At 45.0% G+C, this 22013-nt stretch overlaps 1 protein-coding gene across 2 annotated transcripts in view; it reads left to right on the top strand.

Moving 5' to 3' along the window:
- The first annotated feature begins 3229 nt into the window (after nucleotides 1-3229).
- DCLK2 (doublecortin like kinase 2) overlaps nucleotides 3230-22013 on the top strand; it is a 210158-nt gene continuing 191374 nt past the window's right edge. For both annotated transcript variants that reach the window (XM_075544804.1, XM_075544803.1), the window contains exon 1: nucleotides 3230-3934. In XM_075544804.1, coding sequence (XP_075400919.1) covers nucleotides 3514-3934 — 421 coding nt within the window. In that variant the 5' untranslated portion in view covers nucleotides 3230-3513. The remainder of the gene's footprint in view (nucleotides 3935-22013) is intronic.

Below are 22013 nucleotides of genomic sequence, written 5' to 3'. Positions count from 1 at the left end.
CATTACCAAGGAGTTTGTCAGAAATGCAGAATCTCAAAAAGCCTGTCCCAGACAGAATCAGAATCTGCTTTTTTCAGAACCCCCATGATTTGTAAGTCTCTTAAAGTTTGAGGTGAAGTTCTGATCGACTGAACTTCTAACCTCACACCTATGTCTAGAAACGCTGGCTAGAAACTAGAATGACCTTAGGGTTTGTTTTTGTTTTTAAATAACATTAGAGAAGCCCATCCTAGACATTATTTCATTGGTTTGGGTTGAGATCTTTTATGGTCTCGAACCTAATCTTACTTCAGGATCTACCCAAATACACAAAATGAAATGTCAGCTTTGTTAACATCAGCTCTGAGTATCCAGCTCTGATGCTGGCTGAAGAGGTCAACTATGCTCAGGTGTGAAACCAAGACTGCTCTGGGAAAACTATACATATTGATAGGGTGTCAGTTGGATCAGGGACACCAATCTGGTGCATACATTTCCATCTCTTCTCATGTAATTTCTTCCAGGACTCGATTCACTACCAGAAAACTATCTTCTTGGAGGTACTTTCTAATTGACAGGTTAGTCAGGAATTGCTGTTGAGGTGACTCTAGATAAGGGTGGGGGGCATCCATATAAGCCCATGAAATCATCAATACCAGCTAACATAACACACTTCACCAAAGAGAAGCAGTTCCAGCCATCTATTAGGGGTGAGTTAATGAAATGTTTGTTGATTAAGGTGGGAAGCTTAGGGAAAAAGGAGTTGCCCCCCCACCCCCACCAAAGGCCCACCAATCAGCCAGGAATAGCTAGCCATGGTCATAAATAACAAAGGTGCTCTCAGAGATCAGGGTATGGGAAGAGACATGCGCAGCAAGGCTCAGTTATGTCACACCACTGATGCATGCCCACTCGAAGCTTGGGCACTCACTGTAAAGACCAGCAACTTTTTAAGTCACAGAAGCATTTAAGCACATACACTAAGAATCCACCAGTATGCATACCCATGTCTTTTAAGTGAAAGGGGAAGGGATGGAGGGCATATGGTCTCTCCCTTTGGTTCCACATCTCCTGCCCTGCCCCACCCTTTATGGAGATGGCTTAGTCTTTCTGTTGTGTTCTGCCACCCCTCCTTTGTCGGTCTCTCCAAGTGTCTCCCCACGTGGCCCTCCATGCTTTCTGGACATGGCCCAATTTTTAATGTGAGAATGTACTATCAAAAGCTTTACTTTGACTTGCACCTGTGCTTCTGCTGTGTGAATTCTTCATACTAGAGAAGCAAACACCATGGAAAACCATGCCAGAACCTAACAATGTTTTCACAATGTTATAAATATTCAAATGAGCTTTGGCAAAAAAGGGGGGGTCCCCACCCCTGCTGAAGTATCAGGATAGTGTGCCCATTGTTACAGGAATGAAGTTCTATGTTTATTACTGAAAGCGCTTGCAGAAGATAAGCAGCCACGTGTGTCCTTCCTGAGCTCTTTCAGAGAGCAGTACTGACCGAGCAAGTTAATTTACCTGCTATTTAACACAGAGTGTTTTCTTTACAATGTTGCAGGAAGAGATTAGTAGGTTTTTACAAGGATCACAGGATAAAATTGATACTCTAGCCTCCCTGGCCGTATAATTATGTCAGTAATGTTGTACCCAAAGTGGTATATTGTTTTGCATAAAATTTGTTGTTTTATCTTATAGGCCTGTAATTCTTAAGAAATGACTCATTTTAATCTCTCTAGTAGACATTCCAGGTATGATAAACCTCTTCTGACAGTTAACATTTACCCCAAGCTGCACTAAGGATTACCACCAGGGAGGCTAGAAAGGCAGACTGCACTGGAAAACAAGCTTTTACCTAAAACTAAATTTACACCCCAAGCTAAACCACGCCAAATGCCTGCCAGATGAGTCTGCTAATGCTGCTTATTAGGATGGCTACTTAAGATGCTTCCAAACCAATTTCTACTGCCATTGACTGGGCTCCAAGTCTTAGCACCCTATAGGCCAGGGTACAGCTGACCCTGTGGGTTTCCAAAACTGTAACTCTAAGGGAACAGAAGCCTCGTCTGTCTCCTGTGGAGCAGCTGGTGGTTTTGAACTGCTTGCCTCATGGTTAGCAGCCCAATTTTGTAACCACCAGTGCTCCTTTACAATGTTAGATCGCTCATTAATTTAAAAAAAATAGCTCAAATTCCACAGAGTTAAATAGCCCTTGCATTTAGGAAGGCAGGCATGGACAATTCCTTGGCCTAATGCACCGCCAGTGCACAAAACATTGCCTGGCACACCACGGTAGGCACCTAATAAATATTTGTTGATTAAATAAATCCCTCAAAACCCCCTCACTTCTGAACACGCACTGGAAATCAGTGAAGGGACCGTGTTAGCGAATCTGCTATGGAAATTGTGGGGGCTGTTGGATCACAGACCTTAAAAAATGAAGCTGGTAATCTGTTTTTCAAATAAATTCTGGGCCCACACTCAATGGCATCTCTAGGATATCCACTCTGGTTTGGCATCGGTTCTTCATTCAGTGGCTGGCTAAGGGATACGATTCCTACCCTTGAATCGCCTTCCTTTGTGAGTTCTATTTTGCCCATTCCCAGCCGGCGCGCTTACGTTTCCCAGGCGGAGGAGGACGCGCCCGGGCTGCGCGCAGGGACGCTCTGCGCCGGGAGCAGCTGTCAGCGAGCGGAGCTGCCTAGGACCCAGGAGGAGCCGTTCTCCCGCGCCGCAGCTGCAGACCCTGCGGGCGCGCGGGGTCCTCTCTGCAGCCCCTCCCTCCCAGACCGGGCACCCCCGGGGGGCGAGGGAGCGCCCTGCAGCTCTGACAACTGGCGCGGAGCTCGGCAGAGTGGGGCCGGGCGCGGACGCTCGCCGGGGAGCGGGGCCGGCGACCCGCGGGGGAAGCGAGCCGCATTCTCGCCCGCAAAGGCTCCGGGGGAGGAAGGGGCCGCGGCGCACGGCCCCGCAGCCCGAGCCGGCGCGTGGCGGGGCGCCCCTCGGGGCGGGCCTGGGCGAACGCGGCGCAGCGGCCCCCGCGCGTGGGCGGGCGCGACCCCCCGCAAGCCGGCGGCGCCGCCCCGCCCCCTCTTCCTTCCTTCCTCCCCCGTCGGCGCTCCCGGGAGCGGCGGGCGCCCGAGCTTTGTGTGCGCCCCCGGGCCGGGCGGGCGGGGCCGTTGGCCGAACCCTGTGCGGCCCAACTTTGCGGCGCGCGGCCCGCTCCGGAGCGCGACTTGTGAGGCGTGGCTGACGTAGGAGGCGCTCCGGGGGGCGTGGGGCTCCCCGGCGGGCGCGAGGCGCGGAGCGAGCCGCGCTGGACAATGAGCTGGGCGGCTGGACGCTGCGGCCGCCTTTAGCCGGAGCGCGGGCCAGCCGGCGAGTCTGCGGCCGCACCTGCGACGAGGGGGCGGAATGCCACGGCCAGGTGGCCCTGCGCTCTAGGGCTTCTGGGTCCCACGTCCGCGCGCGCTTCTGGGCTGCCAGCAGGCTTGCACGGGACCGCGTCGTGTGGGGAACCCCGGCGCCGTCGCGATGGCCAGCGCCAGGAGTATCGAGCTAGAGCACTTTGAGGAACGGGACAAAAGGCCGCGGCCGGGGCCACGGAGAGGGGCGCCCAGCTCCTCCGGGGGCAGCAGCAGCTCGGGCCCCAAGGGGAACGGGCTCATCCCCAGCCCGGCGCACAGCGCCCACTGCAGCTTCTACCGCACGCGGACCCTGCAGGCCCTCAGCTCCGAGAAGAAGGCCAAGAAGGCGCGCTTCTACCGGAATGGGGACCGCTACTTCAAGGGCCTGGTGTTTGCCATCTCCAGCGACCGCTTCCGGTCCTTCGACGCTCTCCTGATGGAGCTCACCCGCTCCCTGTCCGACAATGTGAACCTGCCTCAGGGCGTCCGCACCATCTACACCATAGACGGCAGCAGGAAGGTCACCAGCCTGGAGGAGCTGCTGGAAGGTAGGGGGGGATGGGGAGGGCGCGGTGCGGCAGGTGCCGCTTAGCGCGCCGGCAGGTGCAGAGACTGCAGGCCACGCATTGGCCTGGGGCTGGAAGTGGGGTCTGGGTGTGGGGAAGACCTGGAAGTGGGCTTTCTAGGCGGCCACAGGAATTGCATAGTTCTGGGTATTTGTCTACAAGCTTTCTGTTTGGGGGCAAGCACCCATATATACCCACCTAAAAGATTTGCCTTTTGGGAAAAAGAGAAAAAAAATCTTAATAGACACACGAAAGAGTGCATGGCCTCTTCTAAGATTGGTTAGCTTAATTTTGTTCAGGTGACAGCTATTCGGAAAAGGGCACTCCCCCTTATCCAGGAAGCTGGGTGAGCGGCTACTTGGTAAATTCTAGCTCTTGCCTTCGGCGGGGATCCAGGAGAAGGCTGATCTTTTACCTTTGTTGTACCTTCTCGACTCTGAAGTTGTGTTTCCGAAGCATTTTAAGTGTGGCTCTTCCTTTACTGCAGAAGCTGCATGAGGTCAGAACAGGAGATCATCCTGTTCATTCTTGAGTCAGTTGAGACTTCTTCAAAATACACAGGTGCCTGGGTCCCACCCCCAGGAATTCTGGTATAATTGGTTTGGAATGTGGGTTGGGTAGATGGCAAAAGCTCCCCAGGTGAGACCCACTGTGTGGAAGGGATCTCCACACTTGGTTGGTAATGAGGTTAATCCAGGTCAATCTCCCTTACCCTCATCTCTGGAGAATGGCTAGTTACATTGGAAGTTACAGCCATTGGAAGCAGTCGCTGGAGTGCCAACTCTGCGTCACTCAACTGAATGTTGGGTCATTCACGGTGTATTCTAATAGTTACTCTGCTTTCAGAAAGAAAATGAATTATTAACAAAGAACTGGTTTCTAGAACTAACCAACACCCACAAAGACCAAATCCGACGCGGTTATGTGCTGACTGCGTGCCTACTTGAAGTCAGTTCCCATGTACCTTTTCCTAATTTTCAAAATAGCATATTTATTTTATTTTTATTTATTTTTAATTTATTTTTTCAAAATAGCATATTTCATGCAGTTAGAGCAATATTGGCTTGGCAGGGAAGGAAAAAATTGAGCAAAGTGCTTTCCTGATCCCATTTTAATACTCACACAACTCTTAAGGCCTTATCCCCATTTTATAGATAAGGAGTTTAAGTACTATGCCTCACCACACACACCTGCATGAGTCAGGCTTCAAATGGAAATCATGCCTTTAGAGTAGGGTGTTAAACTGGCGGCCCACAGGCTGCATGCGGACCTGAGGTAATTCTCGTGGCCCACAATGCTTTGAAATCAAATGTAATGAGGGAATTGTGTGTACAGTATTGCCTCGATCTCCCCTAAGTGCTATTTTTTTCATAACAATTTTTTCTATTTTATTTCAGAGCATCGTGGGCCACAAAAAAATTGGGGGTCGCTAGTTTGACACCCCTGCTTTAGAGCATGCAAGGGGGCTTCAGAAAGTTTGGGGAGAAACTGTTGTACTTCAATTCCATCTTTCCATGAACTTTTCGAAGCCCCCTTCCATGTTCTTTCATCTACAATTTACCTCTAAATTGATGTTAAATTACCTACGCTGAGGAGTCATGAAAGGAATTGCTTCTTTCTATTTAGCCACTGTACTAGCCAAAGTTAATGTGTGTGTGTGTGAACTTCATGCTGCTCTTGGTTAGTTGTGTATCTTGGTTTTCAAGACTTCTTCAGAGTTGAAGACAGCTGGGGAATCAAAATGAAGACACAATATTGAGATTATTTTTGTTGATCATGTCAAGTCAAGTAATTAAAACAACATTTGTGCAGCTGGTTCAAATTGAGTACACTAGCTTCTGACTGACAGTAGGACAGTTTAGAAGCCCCAGGAAAGACCAAGGCAACATTTATTGCATAAGCACGTTTTACTTACACACTCTTGGAATATTGTTCCTGGTGTGGTCTCAAAAGACACAAAAATTTTAATATCCACTTTGAAATGAACATTAACAGTGTATTTATTACCTAAAATAGATGTGCTCCAATGGATACCTTCATAAGAAAAATAATTGTTATGACCATGAATTATGAAGGCCATCTATCTAGCTATTTATTTATTTATCTATCTATTTATTTATTATGCTTCAGGGCTTTAATGATGGATGGTCAAATGAAATTGTTGATATAAAAATATATAAATACCTGGCATAGTAGCTGGCATTATAAAAGTGCTTGATAAAGCATTAAAAAAATCATTTTATTAGGGGCTCATACAACTCTTATCACAATCAATACATACATCAATTTTGTAAAGCACATTTGTACATTCATTGCCCTTAATCATTCTCAACATATTTGCTCTCCTCTTAAGTCCCTGACATCAGCTCCTCATTTTTCCCCTCCCTCCCTGTTCCCCTCTCCCTCATGATAATTTATAAGTTATTATTTTGTCATATCTTGCACTGTCCGATGTCTCCCTTCAACCACTCTTCTGTTGTCTGTCCCCCAGGGAGGAGGTTATATGGAGGTTATGTGTAGATCCTTGTCATCAGTTCCTCCTTGCCATCCACCCTCCCGGTATCCGTATCACCACTCTCACCACTGGTCCTGAAGGGATTATCTACCCTGAATTCCTGTGTTTCCAGTTCCTATCTGTACCAGTGTACATCCTCCTCTGGTCTAGCCAGATTTGTAAGGTAGATGGGATCATGATGATAGTTGGGGCGGGGGAGGGGGTAGGAAACATTTAGGAACTAGAAGAAATTTGTATGTTTCATCATTGTTACACTGTACCCTGACTGGCTGTCTCCTCCCTGTAACCCTTTCTGTAAGGGGATGTCTGGCCTACTAATGGGCTTTGGGTCTCCACTCCGCACTCCCCCTCATTCACAATGATATGAATTTTTGTTCTGATGATGCCTGATTCCTGATCCTTTCGACACCTTATGATCGCACAGGCTGGTGTGATTCTTCCATGTGGGCTTTGTTGCTTCTGAGCTAAAGGGTCACTTGTTTACTTTTAAGCCTTTAAGACCCCAGATGTTGTATCTTTTGACAGCCGGGCACCATCAGCTTTCTTCACCACACTTGCTTACGCAAGTGTGGAAGACCATTTATTGTACATGGAATTTACCACTGCCCAGAAGTTGCTGCCTAATACCCCCTTTTCAAAAGGTTTGCTCCCCCCACTCCTGGTAAATAAAAGTTTTGTTAGTATAGCCCATAATCCAGGATAAAGTGTAGGCATCTGTTTTTGCTGCCTCCTGGATCATTCTAGCATGTCCCCCCCAGGGGACGGTATCACCTATCTAGGAAAACATTAGTCTACTTGATTTCATTGTCAAACTTTAAACTGCAAATTAACAGTGACTATGTTTCTTCCAATCATCATTTGTTAATTTTTCTACTGTGTGTGTAGAGTCCAATTGCACCACAATGTAATAAACACAAATAGTGAATATTTGCACACACACAAATGTATCCATGGTCTAGGCAACTGCCCACTTGTTTCCAACAATATTCTATGTAGTGAAATACAGCAGACTAAGAAAATTTTGGCCAGTCACTTGTCCCCATAGCATTCTTCAGACAAAGGATCTTTGTGTAATTCTTGAATTTCCCACAAAAGAATGAAATTCTCCCTAGAAATGCATTTTTACGAAAAGAAGTAAGCAATGTTTCCTTTCAGCCATTCAATAATTGAAATACTTTATCTTTAAATTTGTGTACTTCACTGTTCAGATTTGTCATGCAGAAGAACTAAAATCAACTGCAAAGTTCTTATTTGAATCAATAAAAATAAGTTCTTCAGTATCACCCATGTTGCCCAATTGTCTTCTTTATTTAACCTTAGTTTTGTTCTTGCTTTTTTATTGTGTTTAATAACGAGTCTCTTAGGCAATTTTTATTTCATTGTTTTTAACTGTTCTCTGTTTTTCCCATCCTATGATATTTGTACTTAGGAGATAGTGAGTTGTTTGTTTCTTCCCTAAATGTGTTTAGTGAAGAATAGAAAGTGATGACTCAAGATAGCTGCGTACAACAATGATTCAGACCTCCATTCTCACTGAACTCAGATGACCAAAAAAATTGCATGACCCAGATTTTTTTTATACTGCTCTTGACCGTGAGAGTCTCTGGAAGCTGAAAACAGTATCCCAGTGTTCACAAACACTCTCCTGGCCCTACACTAACCCCAAAGCATCGTCAATCCATTGACCTATCTAGCTTGAATGAACTCAGCACTGAGTTGCTCCTTTTGGTACTTCAAAGCTAGGCAGCATCCTTCTTCAGGAATTGCGATTCATCAGTCAATCATGGGACAATCAGGTTGAGCCTTCTGAAGCCATGAGACTGCAATACTTACAACATCTCTAGTAGCAACTGAAGATGTTGAAGTCACTCATTTTCAAGTTCCTGTGTTAAGGACTGTCTTTGTAACTCGGGGCTGCTATAACAGATAGCCACAGTGGATGTTGTAATAGACAAGTTTATTTTTTCACAGCTTAGAAGGCTGAAAGTCCACATTCGGGGTGTTGAATCCAGGGTGTTGAACCCAGCCAATCTTTGTTGGGTCTGGAGGAAGGTCCCCGTCTCTTCAGCTTGTACTTGGTTCCTTGGAGATGGCCATGTGTGGGCTTCACCCTTCCCCTAGATCTTAGCACAGGGACCCTGGCCCCCAAATATGCACTGGACCGCAGTTCTTTCTTGGCAGTAGTCAGGACACACTATGTGCTCTTCTCGCTCCATCTCTTATAGGATTGAAAAATATTGCTCTAGTGAAGGTGTGACTTCAGTCACCCTCCTGTAAGACTGCATGATTCAAGAGGTTAGGAATTACAGCACCTAAAATGGAGCATAATTACAGATCACAAAATTAAGGGTAGTCACACAACACTGGGTATCATGGCCTACCCAAGTTGGAACTTATTTTGGAGGGGACACAATTTAATGCATGACAGGGTCAGGACTCTTAGACATTCTTCTGTTCCATAAATCTTGTCTTCTTCTGAACCCTTTGACCATATGTATAAAATTGCAATGGAGGAATAATGTGTGACCAAATCAGCAGCCTTTGCATACTTTTGTTGTTAGCTGCCATCCAGTTGGCTCCGACTCCATGAACCACAGAATGAAGCGCCGCATGGTCATGTGCCATCCTCACGATTGTTCCCATGCCTGAGCCCATGGTGCAGCCACTGTGTCAGTCCATCTTATCAAAGACCTTCCTTGTTTTCGCCGCTCCTCCATTTAACCAAGCATGATGGCCTTCTCCAGGAACTGGTCTCTCCTGACAATATGTCCCAAATATGTAAGATGAAGTTTATCTGCCTAGCCTTTATGGAACACTCTGGCCTTACTTCTTCCTAGACAGATTGGGTTGTTCTTTTAGCAGTCCAGGGTACTTTCAATATTCTCCCCCGCAACAAAATTCAAATGCATTGCTGCTGCTTTGGTCTTCCTTATTGAGTGTCCAACTTTTGCACATATATTAGGCAGTGGAAAATACCGTGGCTTGGATTAGATGCACCTTAGTCCACAAAGCAACATCCTTGTTCTTCATTACTTTAAAGAGGTCTGTGCAGCAGATTTAATTAATGTAATACAACTTTTGATCTCTGGACTCCTGTCTCAGTAAGCACGGATTGGAGATCTATGCAAGACAAAATCCTTGATAGCTTCAACCTTTTCTCCATTTATCATAATGTTACCAGTTGTGAAGATTTGAGTATTCTTTACATTAAGTGTGGTCCATGCTGAAGGCTGCAAACCTTGATCTTTATCAGCAAGTGTTTCAAATCTTCTGACTTCCAGCCAGCAAGCTTGCTTTGCATTCTACTAACTGTGATATTGAGAAAGACTACCTCAACTCTCTAGTTTCCTTTCAAGTAGAATTAGAGACTGGCAGGTTACTTCTAAACTAAAAGTTTATACCTTCTCCATCAGTCCCTGGTAGCATAGATAGTTCAGCATTCATCTCATTATTGAAAGGTTAGAAGATCAAGTCCACCCACAGGTGCCTTGGCGGAAGAGTCTGAAGATGAACTTCCAAGAAACAAGCCACTAGAAACACTATGACATAAAGATTTACTCTGACCCAAGTGGTGTCGCTGTGAGTTGATGGTTATCTATTGCCTGCATTGATGGCCTCACTGGACTTGGACCTGCTGGAACTGGAGGTCTGAAAAATTAACAAAACTGCTAATGTTCTGCCAATTAGAGAGTTAGGGGTATGACTCCAGCAAAGTGGTTGGCAGGGCCCATACCCCAAATAATGTCTCTCATTCCAAAGTACACTTGGTCTTTGAACAATGAGGTTAGAGGGGTTGACCTACCTTGTGCTCAGAAATGGCCATATAACTTACAGTTGACTCCTGGGGCAACAGGCATCTAAACGGCATGGACCCACTTGCACCTGGGTTTGTTTTTCCTGTTGCTATTGCCATGAGCCCCACTGTTGTACATATCCCCTTAAAACTGTGTGGCTCAGATCGCCTTCCAGCGAGCAATCCCTCACTGATCCCGTCACGCAGAAGTTTTCAGCAGATAACCGGGAATATGAGCTCATTGCAAAGCAACAGGAAAACTAGATCCATGGATCCGTGAAGTTCAATGCTCAATTATAAAATGTTTTATCTTCTTACTGTTACTCTACATTCAACTGTAAGATGATTGCATTTTTGGAGTGCAAGAGAATTTTAATTGTTTTGAAATGTGACACTTTCACTTTTCCATTAAGTTAACTTGGGTATTTAAGAAAAGCTCAGTTCTAATGAAATTAATTACTGGAAATTTCCTACTAAACCTAGTTTGGTACACTAAGTCAGTCTCTTTCAAGGTGGAATCAAACCAAAGTACAGTTACTGAGGAGGTGTTTAGGTCCAAGTGAGTCTCCATATGAAACCAAATTACATTTAATTCTTTATCAATCCTGATTTTAATAGTAATAAAAGAAACGGAAACTCCTGGAACTTGTTATTAACCCATCAGTTGTATAACTTTCATATACTGAAGTCAAAAGATGTAGGCTGGCAGGGAAAGATGTTGGTAGAGGAGAAAAAATCCATTACCTTTTCATTCAATTTCCCCACAAATTTTAGAAGCTCCTTCGTACACATACACATGTGAGGGGGCTTCATAAAATTCATTAAAAAGTGGAATGAAAAGTTAATGGAATTTTTGCATGAACTTTTTAAAGTCCCCTTATATATTCAGTGAACGTGGCGGATAATGCTGGATTTCAGGTGTGCAAATTTCTCTAGTGGTCAGTGTGCTAGATTCTGGAAGACCTCCTTCAGAGATCACCTTTCTAACCTTGCAAACCCTGTGAGTGCAGTTGTAACCTGCACGCTTGGAGCTTCCCCAAGTTGGAATTGACTCCGTGACCACTGGTTTGGTTCGTTGGTTTATGAAATCTCTTCCAAGGTACCTGGGCACTTTATCAAACAGATCGATGTTGTTCCAGGTTCTGGTGTACAGTGTCTACTGTCAGGGAACTCACATTCTAGGAGAGAGCATGAACATACAATCACTGTGTAAAACAGGTTCAGCTGAGGTACTGATGATGCAGCGGTAATGCGATGGCAGACCACGTTATTTGAGCTGATTGGAGAAGGCTTCTCAGAGGACAATGTTGGTGATGAGGCCTGAGGCGGAGCTTATAATGGTGTCCTAGGCTGACTCACCGCCCCTTTCGGTTATACCAATTAGTTTTGTAGTCAGATGAGTGGTACATTGAATCTGTCTTTAACATTGGACATGCAGTGAATTCTGTGAATAAATGGCTTAGAAGTTTTCTATAAACTTTAATGCTGCTTCTAAATATTTGTGAAATACTCATATTATGTGTATGAGATATTAGATTGTGTTTTAAACAAATAATTTACTCGCTGGAGAAATCCTGTGCGAACTCATCGCTCTGGGGAGAGGGACTCTTCCTGCTCTGTATGTACATATGTGTGTTTACTTGCTTCACCTTATTTCCTTAACAGAAGAAATACAACTTCATAATAAGCTCCTTCAAGAGGTAAGAAGAATAGAACTTTTCATTTGAAGGGTAACAAATTGTAAAGGGTTGAGGGAAGGATGGGTATTTATGGAACTTGAGCATGACACCAGTACAAAGTGTAAGGTCAGTTTTTCAGGCGGTTTTCAACTGTGAAAAATGGACACGGTATGTGGCATAAGGAGCCAGATTCCCTGGGAAGTGATTCCTAAGCTGCTCTCTTCATTGTGGGCTTGGTGTTATTCACGCAAATCTGCACTTGTGGCCGGGTCGTTTGCTCTCCATCTCTACCTGCCCAGGCCCCATCACTTCTAGTTTTCTCTCTGCTGCTGCTAAGCCACTGCTCCGTGGAGTAGGGTTCTTTACTTCTTAGTCTGTTAAGTGGCAATATCATGTGTTCGATGCAAAGGATCCCTGATGGTGCAGTGGTTAAAGCACTTGGCTGCTGGCTGAGGGGTTGGCAGTTCAAACTCACTCAGCCACTCCAGAGGACATTCTGCTTATGTATGTTTTTAGAGCCTTGAATCATGTAGTCACTTTGAGTCAGACTTCAGCCTGAGGGCAATGGGTTTGTGCACAGTCATTGTGTGAGGTACTTTTCCAATTGTATCCTGTTTAACCCTTCTGCTCTGGGCAGAAAATGGGAGCTGTAAGACTTTTGTGGAAAACTGGATTTAAAAGATAATGGGAAAATTACCACAAACTTTGTGAAGCCCTCCTTGCTGCGTTATCTTACTCATTTACAGATACGGATGCTGAGATTTGGAGGTTGACTTATTTGCCCCCTGCACCAGTGGTAAGAAGTAGTTGGAACTTGAGCTTTTTCTCCCTGGTTTGTGAGCTTCTATGTTCTTAACTGCTGTGCCGTGCTGCCTGTAAAGAATTGGGTTCCGCAGTTGACATCGGGGATTTACCGCAGTTACATTAAGATCCCTGACTGAATCTCTGCCACTGCTGATGTCAAGCCTGTAAATGGGTTCTACTTGGATGATAAAGCTTGCAATCGCTTAACAGAATGTGGTGCCTGTGTTACTATCATTAGGTGTCAGTGTGTTGGTTCTGACTCTTAGTGACTGTATGTACAGTAGTCCAAAGCCTGTGCACCTGGTCCCATGCTGTGTACCCTCACAGCTGTGGTTGTATTTGAGGCCACTGTTGCAGCTATTGCTTCAAGCCGTCTCATCGACAGCCTTCCTTTCTTTCATTGACCCTTGACTTGACCAAGGATGATGTCCTTTTCCAAGGATTGGTCTCTCCTGATAACATGTCCAAAGGACATGAGACAAAGTCTGTCCGCCCTTCTAAGGAGCATTCTGGCTCTAGGTCTTCCCAGGCCAATTCGTTTATTCTTCTACCAGTCCAAGGAAGGTTCAGCAGCAGCACCACCAATCAAATGCTCAGAAGCAGAACATCCAGGGAGAAAGAACTCAAGTTCCAGCAATACTTCTTATCTTATTTTCTGTCCAACTTGCACATGCAAATGAGGCGATTGAAAATACCCTGGCTTGGGTCAGGAGCACATTCGTTTTCAAAGTGATATCTTTGCTCTTCAGCATTGTAATGAAGTCCCTCCCAGTGCAATACATGGTTTGATTTCTTGACTGTATAGACTTGCAAAGTGACGTGTGCATACAAAGTCTCTAGCGTTGCCTTGCTAATTTCTCCTTCACCTTGAATAAATGCTCACTGACCCTGGGAAATAAATGGGGGGTGGGGGCGGGGGGGGGGGAAATGGCCATGCTTGCTTTGTTTGCATGTAGTTAGCGAGGTTTAGGTAGTATCCTTTCAACACCCCAGTACTTGTTCGTCTTCCTATCCCATGCTTCACTTCAAATACTCCTGGCACATGGTGTTTGTGGAATTCATTTTACTCTGGTGACACATATGAGGCATTCTCATGAATAAAAATAGAGATATAGGTGTTCTTAAAAATCTTTCTTATAAATATATGTACATAGGCCAATACCACTGTTGTTATGGATTAATGTATTTGTATAAGTGCACACCTCTGTTAATCTCCCTATCTGTGCCTTTGCTTCCTATAGCTTGCCTCTGTTTCCTTTTGCCTCCCCCTGCCCTGCCATCACTTTTCCGCTTCTTCCACCTCTTAGCGCTTCCTCTCCACCAGCTTGGTGTTGCTCTAATACTCACAGGCTCTCTACCCTCTCCTGGATGCTGTTTCTGCTTCCCTAGTTGTTCCCCTGTCCATGACGCCACCCGCTTCTCCCCACCTCCTTCTTCCCCCTCTACCTTCTGGGGCCATTGGCCCCATTGCCTTCTCCCTGGGCTTCCCTCCCATGGCCAAACCCATATAATTAGGCAAACTATCCATGTCCTAGTTTGAACAATAAGAAACGGTATGGTCAAAGAAAGAAGGAAAAAATACGAGAGGGGGAAAAAAGAAAGAAAAACCTACAAGGTCCATGTCTGTTCACTGGTCCCCATGAGACCCTCCTGGTCCTGAGGGAGATCCAGGGGCTGCCCCTCCTAGTCTGAATTCCATTCTTGGGGCTCCTCAGGGGCTCTGTGGCTTGGCTTTACTCCAGTTGCTTTTCTGTTATGCTGCATTCCCACACTGTCTCCCTGCAGTTTGTCCCCTGTCACTGTATACTCCAGTTAGGGGACAGTATGTCTTGAGTTGTTGGTAGTCTCACAGCCCTCTCTTTGCTTTAGCAGCTCATGCAGGGACCTCATCCTGTGGGCTTGGTGTGCCCATATGGATGGAATCTAGGCCGACTGACCCTTTCTCTTTTTCCTTCTTGGTTTGCTTCTGTGTGGGCATGAGAGGTTGGCTCCTTTCCCCCACTTGAAAGTCTAGTGTTGTTCTCTGTGGCACACACTTCCAGGGTGGGGGACAGACTGGCTCTGGTTGGGGCTGGCCCTGTAGTCCAGTCTTTTCATGCATTCCTCCACGTGTTATGTTGCCCCCTAGTTTGGCGTGCCATGGTGGCGTCTGTATGCACGCTCCAATTCTGTGGACACACAACCAATACTCTCCCCCTGGGTGGGTTAGTGCCCTGTTCCCCCCCATGTCATCATCTCAGTTTCTCCCCACCCTCATTCTCCCTCCTCCCTCCTTTCCCCTTCTTTATGTTGGATTCACATGTACCTCCCTGGGTTTGGTCTGACCTCCCCCTGACCGTATATTGTGAGATAAGAGTCTTTTCTTCTATTCCTGCTGTGCTGATTATACTTTCCTCAGGGGGCTGCAGGAGGGCCTTGGGCCTTGGCTCATACCTTCCCTCAATAGAAGAACAATTTTTCTAACAAATTGGCATTCTGTGGTGCTCACCTTCCCCCACCCCCGTACCTCACACACCCATACACATGATTGCTGAAGACAAAATGGGTGCATAAGCAGATGTTGTGAAGACAGAGGATGGTGCCCGGCTATTAAAATATATAGTGTCTGGGGTCTTAAAGACATGAAGTTAAACAAGCGGCCATCCAACAGTGAAGCATGTAACCCACATTGAAGAAGCTCACCAGGCGGTGCAATCGTGAGGTGTCATTGAGACCGGGTAATGGGCATCAAAAGACTCACAACAAACAGTAAACAAACAAACAAAATTGCATTGGTGAGAATGGAAGGGGGTTGGAGTGGAGACCCAAAGCCCATCTATGGATAATGGAATATCCCCCCACAGAGGGGTCGCAGGGAGGGGATGAGTCTATCAGGGTGCAATAGAGCAATGATGGATCACGCAATATACTTCTGATCTCTTGAGGCCTCCTCACCCCCCCACTGTCATGACTCCAGTGCCACCTCCCACTCTGGACTAGATGGGAACATGTACATAGGTATAGGCAAGAGATAAAATTCACAACACATGGAACCCAGGAACAGGAATGGGAATAGAGATACCAAAAGGGTACAGGAGAAGGAGGGAGAGGTGGGAAGGGAGGGGGCACTGATCACAATGAATGGCACATAATGACACACCCCCATCCAGGAGGAAGAACAGACACCAGAGAGGAATAGAGACAGTGGTCGGTGTGAGATTTGAAAATAATTAACAATCTACAACCTATCAAGGGGTCACACTGGTTTAGGGGTGGGAGAGGAGGGAGGGAATAAAAGAGGAGCTGATCCCAAAGGCTCAGTGGAAAGTACATGTCTAGAAAAGAACTATCAATATATGTACTAATATAACAGATACATTTGATGAATGGATTGTAATAAGAGTTGTAAGAGTCCCCAATAAAATGAGTTTTTAAAAAATCTTTCTTAGTTTAGCTAAGATAACTGGATGGACAGGTGGCCAGATATGCAGAAGAGGAGAAAGTTCATATTACAGCAAATTCTCCTGCCTTTCATATTTCCATTTTTTAAAAAAGGTTTGTTTTTCCTTCAAGAGAAAAGATAGCAGACTTATTAAGTTTTATTGTGATCAACACTGATTGTAGTTTTCAAGATGTGCAACCATTCCCGCTGTCCTTCCGCAAACTGCCCTACCACCATAAACATCAACTCAGTGGCCCCAAGGTGAAAGAAAGCCCCACCCTTCCACCGCCTCCCTTTAGTCCTGGTCTTTAGTGTCCGTATATTTACTTGTGCTATCACACAATCGTTGGCCTTTTGTGTGCGTGGCCTGCACTGAGCATGATGTTTTTAAGGTTGATGCATGTTGTGGCATGCCTCAGGACTTCCTTTCTCTTTGTGGCTGAGTAGTAGTCCATTAAAGGAACCTTGGCGGTGCAGTGTGTAAGTGCTCAACTGCTGACTGAAAAGCAAGCTGGTGGTCCGAACCCAGCAGGCCCTCTGTGAGAAAGGCATGGTGGTTTGCCTGGGAAACCCCATAGAGCACTTCTGTGTTGTCCTATAGGGTAGCTATGGGCCAGAATTGACTTCCCAATGCTGGGTTTTGCATGTATATACTATTTTGTAAAGTCCCTAGCTTGTAAAGTGAAGGAATATGAAAATACTGGTTTGGTGAGAGCAAGTTATTAAATATTTTGTTTTTACTATAATATCACCAACACATCCCAAAGAAAGTAATTTAAATGGTCTGGAAATAATCTATTACTTAAAACAGTCATTTTGGGGAGGGGGAGCCTTGTACAACTCTTATCACAATCCATCCATCCATCCATTGTGTCAAGCACATTTGTACATTTGTTGTCATCATCATTCTCAAAACGTTTGCTTTCTACTTGGGCCCTTGGTATCAGCTCCTCGTTTTTTCCCCTTCCTCCCCACCCCCAACCTCATGAACCCTTGATAATTTATAAATTTTAATTTTGTCATAGCTTACACTCTCCAGTGTCTCCCTTCACCCACTTTTCTGTTGTCCATCCCCCAGAAAGGATGATATATGTAGATCCTTGTAATCAGTTCCCCCTTTATACCCCACTTTCCCTCCACCCTTCCAGTATCACCACTGTCACCACTGGTCCTGAAGGGATCATCTGTCCTGTATTGCCTGTGTTTCCAGTTCCTATCTGTACCAGTGTACATCTCTGATGTAGGTGGATTTATAAGGTAGAATTGGGATCATGATAGTGGGGGGGAGAGGAGGGAAGCATTTAAGAACTAGAGGAAAGTTGTATGTTTCATCATTGCTACACTGCACCCTGACTGGCTCGTCTCTTCCCTGCGACCCTTCTGTAAGGCAATGTACAGTTGCCTACGGATGAGTCTTCGGTCCCCAATCTCCACTGCCCCTCATTCACAATGATATGATTTTTTGTTCTTTTATGCCTGATACCTGATCCCTTCAGCATCTCGTGATCACACAGGCTCGTGCACTTCTTCCACGTGGGCTTTGTTGCTTCTGAGCTAAATGGCCCCAGACACTGAGCCATTAAAACCTCAGATGCTATATCTTTTGATAACCAGGCACCATCAGCTTTCTTTACCATTTGTTTATGCACTCATTTGTCTTCAGCAATCATGTGGGGAAGGTGAGCATCATGGAATGCCAGTTTAAAAGAACAAAGTATTCTTGCATTGAGGGAGTACTTGAGTCCATCTGCTACCTTAATACTAAACCTATAAATATATGCACATATACACATAGATCTATTTCCCCATCATCCTAAGTGTATTTACATATGTACATGCCTGTATTTAGACTTCTATAAATACCCTTTGCCTCGGAGTTCTTTCCTCTATTTCCTTTTACTTTCCTCTTGTCCCACTGTCATGCTCAGCCTTCATTTGGGTTTCAGTAATTCCTCTTGGTTACTTTGCTCAAGCCCTACCAGGTCTCTTACACTCTCCTCACCACCGATTTTGGATCACTTTTTGTTCCCTTGTCCCTGGGTTTGTTAACACCACTTCCTTCTCCCCCAGCCCCCCCCCCCCACACACCTCCCGCTCTCCCATGTTCCCCTGGAACCATAGATCCCATTGTTTTCTCTCTGGATTGTTTATCCAGGTATGTTCCCTTCTTGATATGCTCTATTTTGGGGGGTTCAGATCGCTCTACCTTCCCCACCATGTGACCCCAGAAATGTCCTTTGTCACAGTCTGCTCCAGTAAGGGCACAATGTGACACTTGCTGTTGCCATTTGCCCAGTCCCCTCTGTGTCCCATTAGCTCCCCTCAGAGACATCATTCTCTGAGCCTGGTGTGCCATGGTGGGGTCCAGTCCAGTTCTCTCTTTCTCTTCTTCCATGCTTGCCTGCCTCCGTGTGGGTGTGGTATGCTGGCTCCTTTTCTCACCCTGTAGGTTCAGTTCTGGTCTCCACCACACCTACGTCCAGGGAGGGGGACAGTTTGGCTCTAGTTGGGACCAGCCTTGTAGCTCTCTCTTTTCATGCATCCTTCCATGCGGCCATGCTGTCCCCATGGTTTGGTGCATCGTGGTAGGATCTGTATGCCCACTCCTGATTATCAGGGGACTCATGGTATATGTTACTTTTTATTTAATCAATTTTTCAGGTGTGGTCACAATTAAACTATATTGCAATGATAAGCTTTTAAATATTTGCATTTGTTTTTCTTGCCCTTCACTCTATTATTGCAAACTTCAGATTACTTTACCATCATATTGCGCGTTATTAGTCAGCAGTGTTCAACTTCATATGCTTAAAAAGCATGAAAATAAAAGGGGACTTTGGACACTTCCGCTGCTTATATTCAGGTTCATCCAGCGTGTGTGAGGGGAAAGAACTGAGAGTTTGTTGTTGTGCGGTGCCATTGAGTTGATTCTGATCTATAGTGCCCTATTCTGCAAAACAGAATGAAACACTGATTGCTTTGTGCCATCCTCACAATTGCTCCTATGCTTGAGCCCATTGGTGCAGTCACGGTATGAATGGATCCATCTCATTGAGGGCCTTCTTCGCTTTCGCTGCCCGTCCACTTCATCAAGCATGCCACCCTTCTCCGAGGAATGGTCTCTCCTGAAAATCTGCCCCAAGTATATAAGAGGAAGTCTTGCCATCCTTGCCGCTCAGGAGCACTCTGGCCCTAATTCTTCCAAGATAGATTTGTTTGTCCTTTTGGCAGTCCATGATAACTTCAGGATTCTTCCACAGCACTACACCAATTCAAATGCACCAATTCTTTGGTCTTCCTTGTTCACACACATATGAGGCTGTGGAAAATACCATGATTTGGGTCAGATGCACCTTAGTCCTCAGAGTAACATCCTTGCTCTTCAAGACTTTAAAGAGGTCTCTGCAGCAGATTTAACTAACGCAATATGCCTTTTGATCTCGCGACAGCTGCTTCCATGAACATTATCCAAGCAAGACAATATCCTTGACAACTTCAACCTTTTCTCCATTTATCATTTATTTATTGGTCCAGTTGTGAATATTTGGGTCTTCTTTACATTGAGTTGTGATCCACTTGAATGCTGGACACTGAAAGATTTTCATCAGCAAGTGCTTAAAGTCTTCCTCACTGCATGCAGCAGCTTATTAATAAGCCTTTCATCAATCCCGATGTCACAGTCTGTTTCCTATAACCCAGCTTCTCTGATCATTTTCTCTGCATACAGATTGAATACATATGTTGAGAGGATACAACCCTGATGAGCACCTCTCCTGTTTGTACAACTCCCACTTGATCCATGTCCAAGTTCCACATGAGCACAATGAAGTATTCTGGGATTCTCAGTCTTTTCAAGGTTATCCATAATTTGTCATGATCCACAAAGTTGAATGCATTGACATAGTTAAGCACAAGTAAACATCTTTCTGGCATGGAAGGAGCCCCGTGTAAACTTGCCTCTTACTAGTTTCGTGATGAAGACCAATAGCTAGGAGGTTCCCTATGAGTGTGTGATGTATATAAACTGCAGAGACCTAGCACGTCGTGATAAATGGTAAACGGTGACCGTGCTCGTGAAGTCAGTATCCTTGTAACTCTCCATCATTAGTTCTAGGGAGAAATAAGTGGAGCTTCAGGAGTTTCCTCCGCTTCCTTGAGGCAGCCCTGTGGATGTTATGAGACGTTAGTGTGCTGTCCTACGTGGTTTCGCCTTCCTCACTGCCCGTGGCAGCATCTCTTCTGGGGGAAAACCTCTGGTTTTTTATTAATCGTCACTTGCACTAAGTTTATCTATTTACAAATATTGCACGGGTACGTTCAAGGTTGAAAGTCTAATGTTTCTGTAACTTGAGCCATTTAAGAATGAGAAACAATTTAAAGTTCTAACATCCAAGCTGAGGAAACGCACTGTTGCCTTATTTTGATTACATTCGCACTTCAAGTCTTAAAAGTGATAAAGCGAGTGTGGTTGCAGTACACACTGATAGAACCCGCAATTTTAAAGCATGACTGCAAGCGGCATAATACACATAATGCAAACTAGCAATATGATGGTACCAATACTATTGTAAAAACAATTTTATTGGGGGCTTATACAGCTCTTATTACTATCCATCCATCCATCCATTGTGTCAAGCACATTTGTACATATGTTCTCATAATTTTCAATACATTTTCTTTCTATTTGTGCCCTTGCTATCAGCTCCTCATTTTTCCCCTCCTTCCTGCACCCTCCCTACCTCATAGACCCTTGATAATTTATAAATTATTATTTTTTCATGTCTTATAGTGAGTGATGTCTCCCTTCACCCACTTTTCTGTTGGCCATCCCCTTGGGAGGGGGTTATACGTAGATCATTGTGATCAGTTACCCCTTTCTCCCCCCTTCTTCCCCTTACCCTCCTGGTATTATTACTCTTATTACCGGGCCTAAGGGGTTTATTAATCTGTCCTGGATTCCCTATGGTACCAGCTCTTATTTACACTGCTCTAGCTGGATTTTTAAGGTAGAATTGGGTCATACTAGTGGGAGGTGGGCATTAAAAAACTAGAGGAAAGTTGTATTTTTCATTTGGTGCCATACTGCACCCTGACTGGCTCATCTCTTCCTTGTAACCCTCTATAAGGGGATGTCCAGTTGTCTACACATGGGTATTGGGTCTCGACTCCACACTCCCCCTAATTATTATCAATATGATTTTTTGTTCTGGGTCTTTGATGCCTGATACCTGATCCTATCAACACCTCATGATCACACAAGCTGGTGTGCTTCTTCCATGTGGACTTTGTTGCTTCTCCGCTCAATGGCCATTTGTTTATCTTCAAGCCTTTAAGACCCCAGATAGCCAGGCACCATCAGCTTTCTTCATCACATTCGCTTATGCATGCATTTTGTCTTCAGCGATAATGTCAGGAAGGTGAGCATCACAGAATGCAGAGTTATTAGAACAAACTGTTCTTGTGTTGCTGGAGTGCTTGAGTAAAGGCCTAACGTCTTGCTGCTACCTTACTACTTAACATATAAATAAATGTACTTAGATCTACTTCCCTATCCTTATATATGAGTATATTTACATATGTACATGCCTATTTGCTGAAACTAAGTTAGTGCTTCCAGTGTGATTGCTATATTTAAATCTGACACATTTCATTTTTGCTCTACTGGCAAGTTGTCATTCGTGCAGAGACATACAATGTCCTCCAGCCTTAATTTTCAGTATTTGACATTAGCATTTGAAAATGCTTTGAAGCTATGCATAAGGTTCTCCACTTCATGCACCACCACAAAAAGTAGTGATGAATACATTGAAGAATTCTACCAACAACTTCAGTAAAAAATGGATCAAGCA

This window comes from Tenrec ecaudatus, chromosome 3 (assembly GCF_050624435.1).
Source record: "Tenrec ecaudatus isolate mTenEca1 chromosome 3, mTenEca1.hap1, whole genome shotgun sequence".
Taxonomy (NCBI): domain Eukaryota; kingdom Metazoa; phylum Chordata; class Mammalia; order Afrosoricida; family Tenrecidae; genus Tenrec; species Tenrec ecaudatus.
The sequence above is the reverse complement of the archived record's forward strand: the minus strand, read 5'-3'. Positions and strand labels throughout refer to the sequence as shown.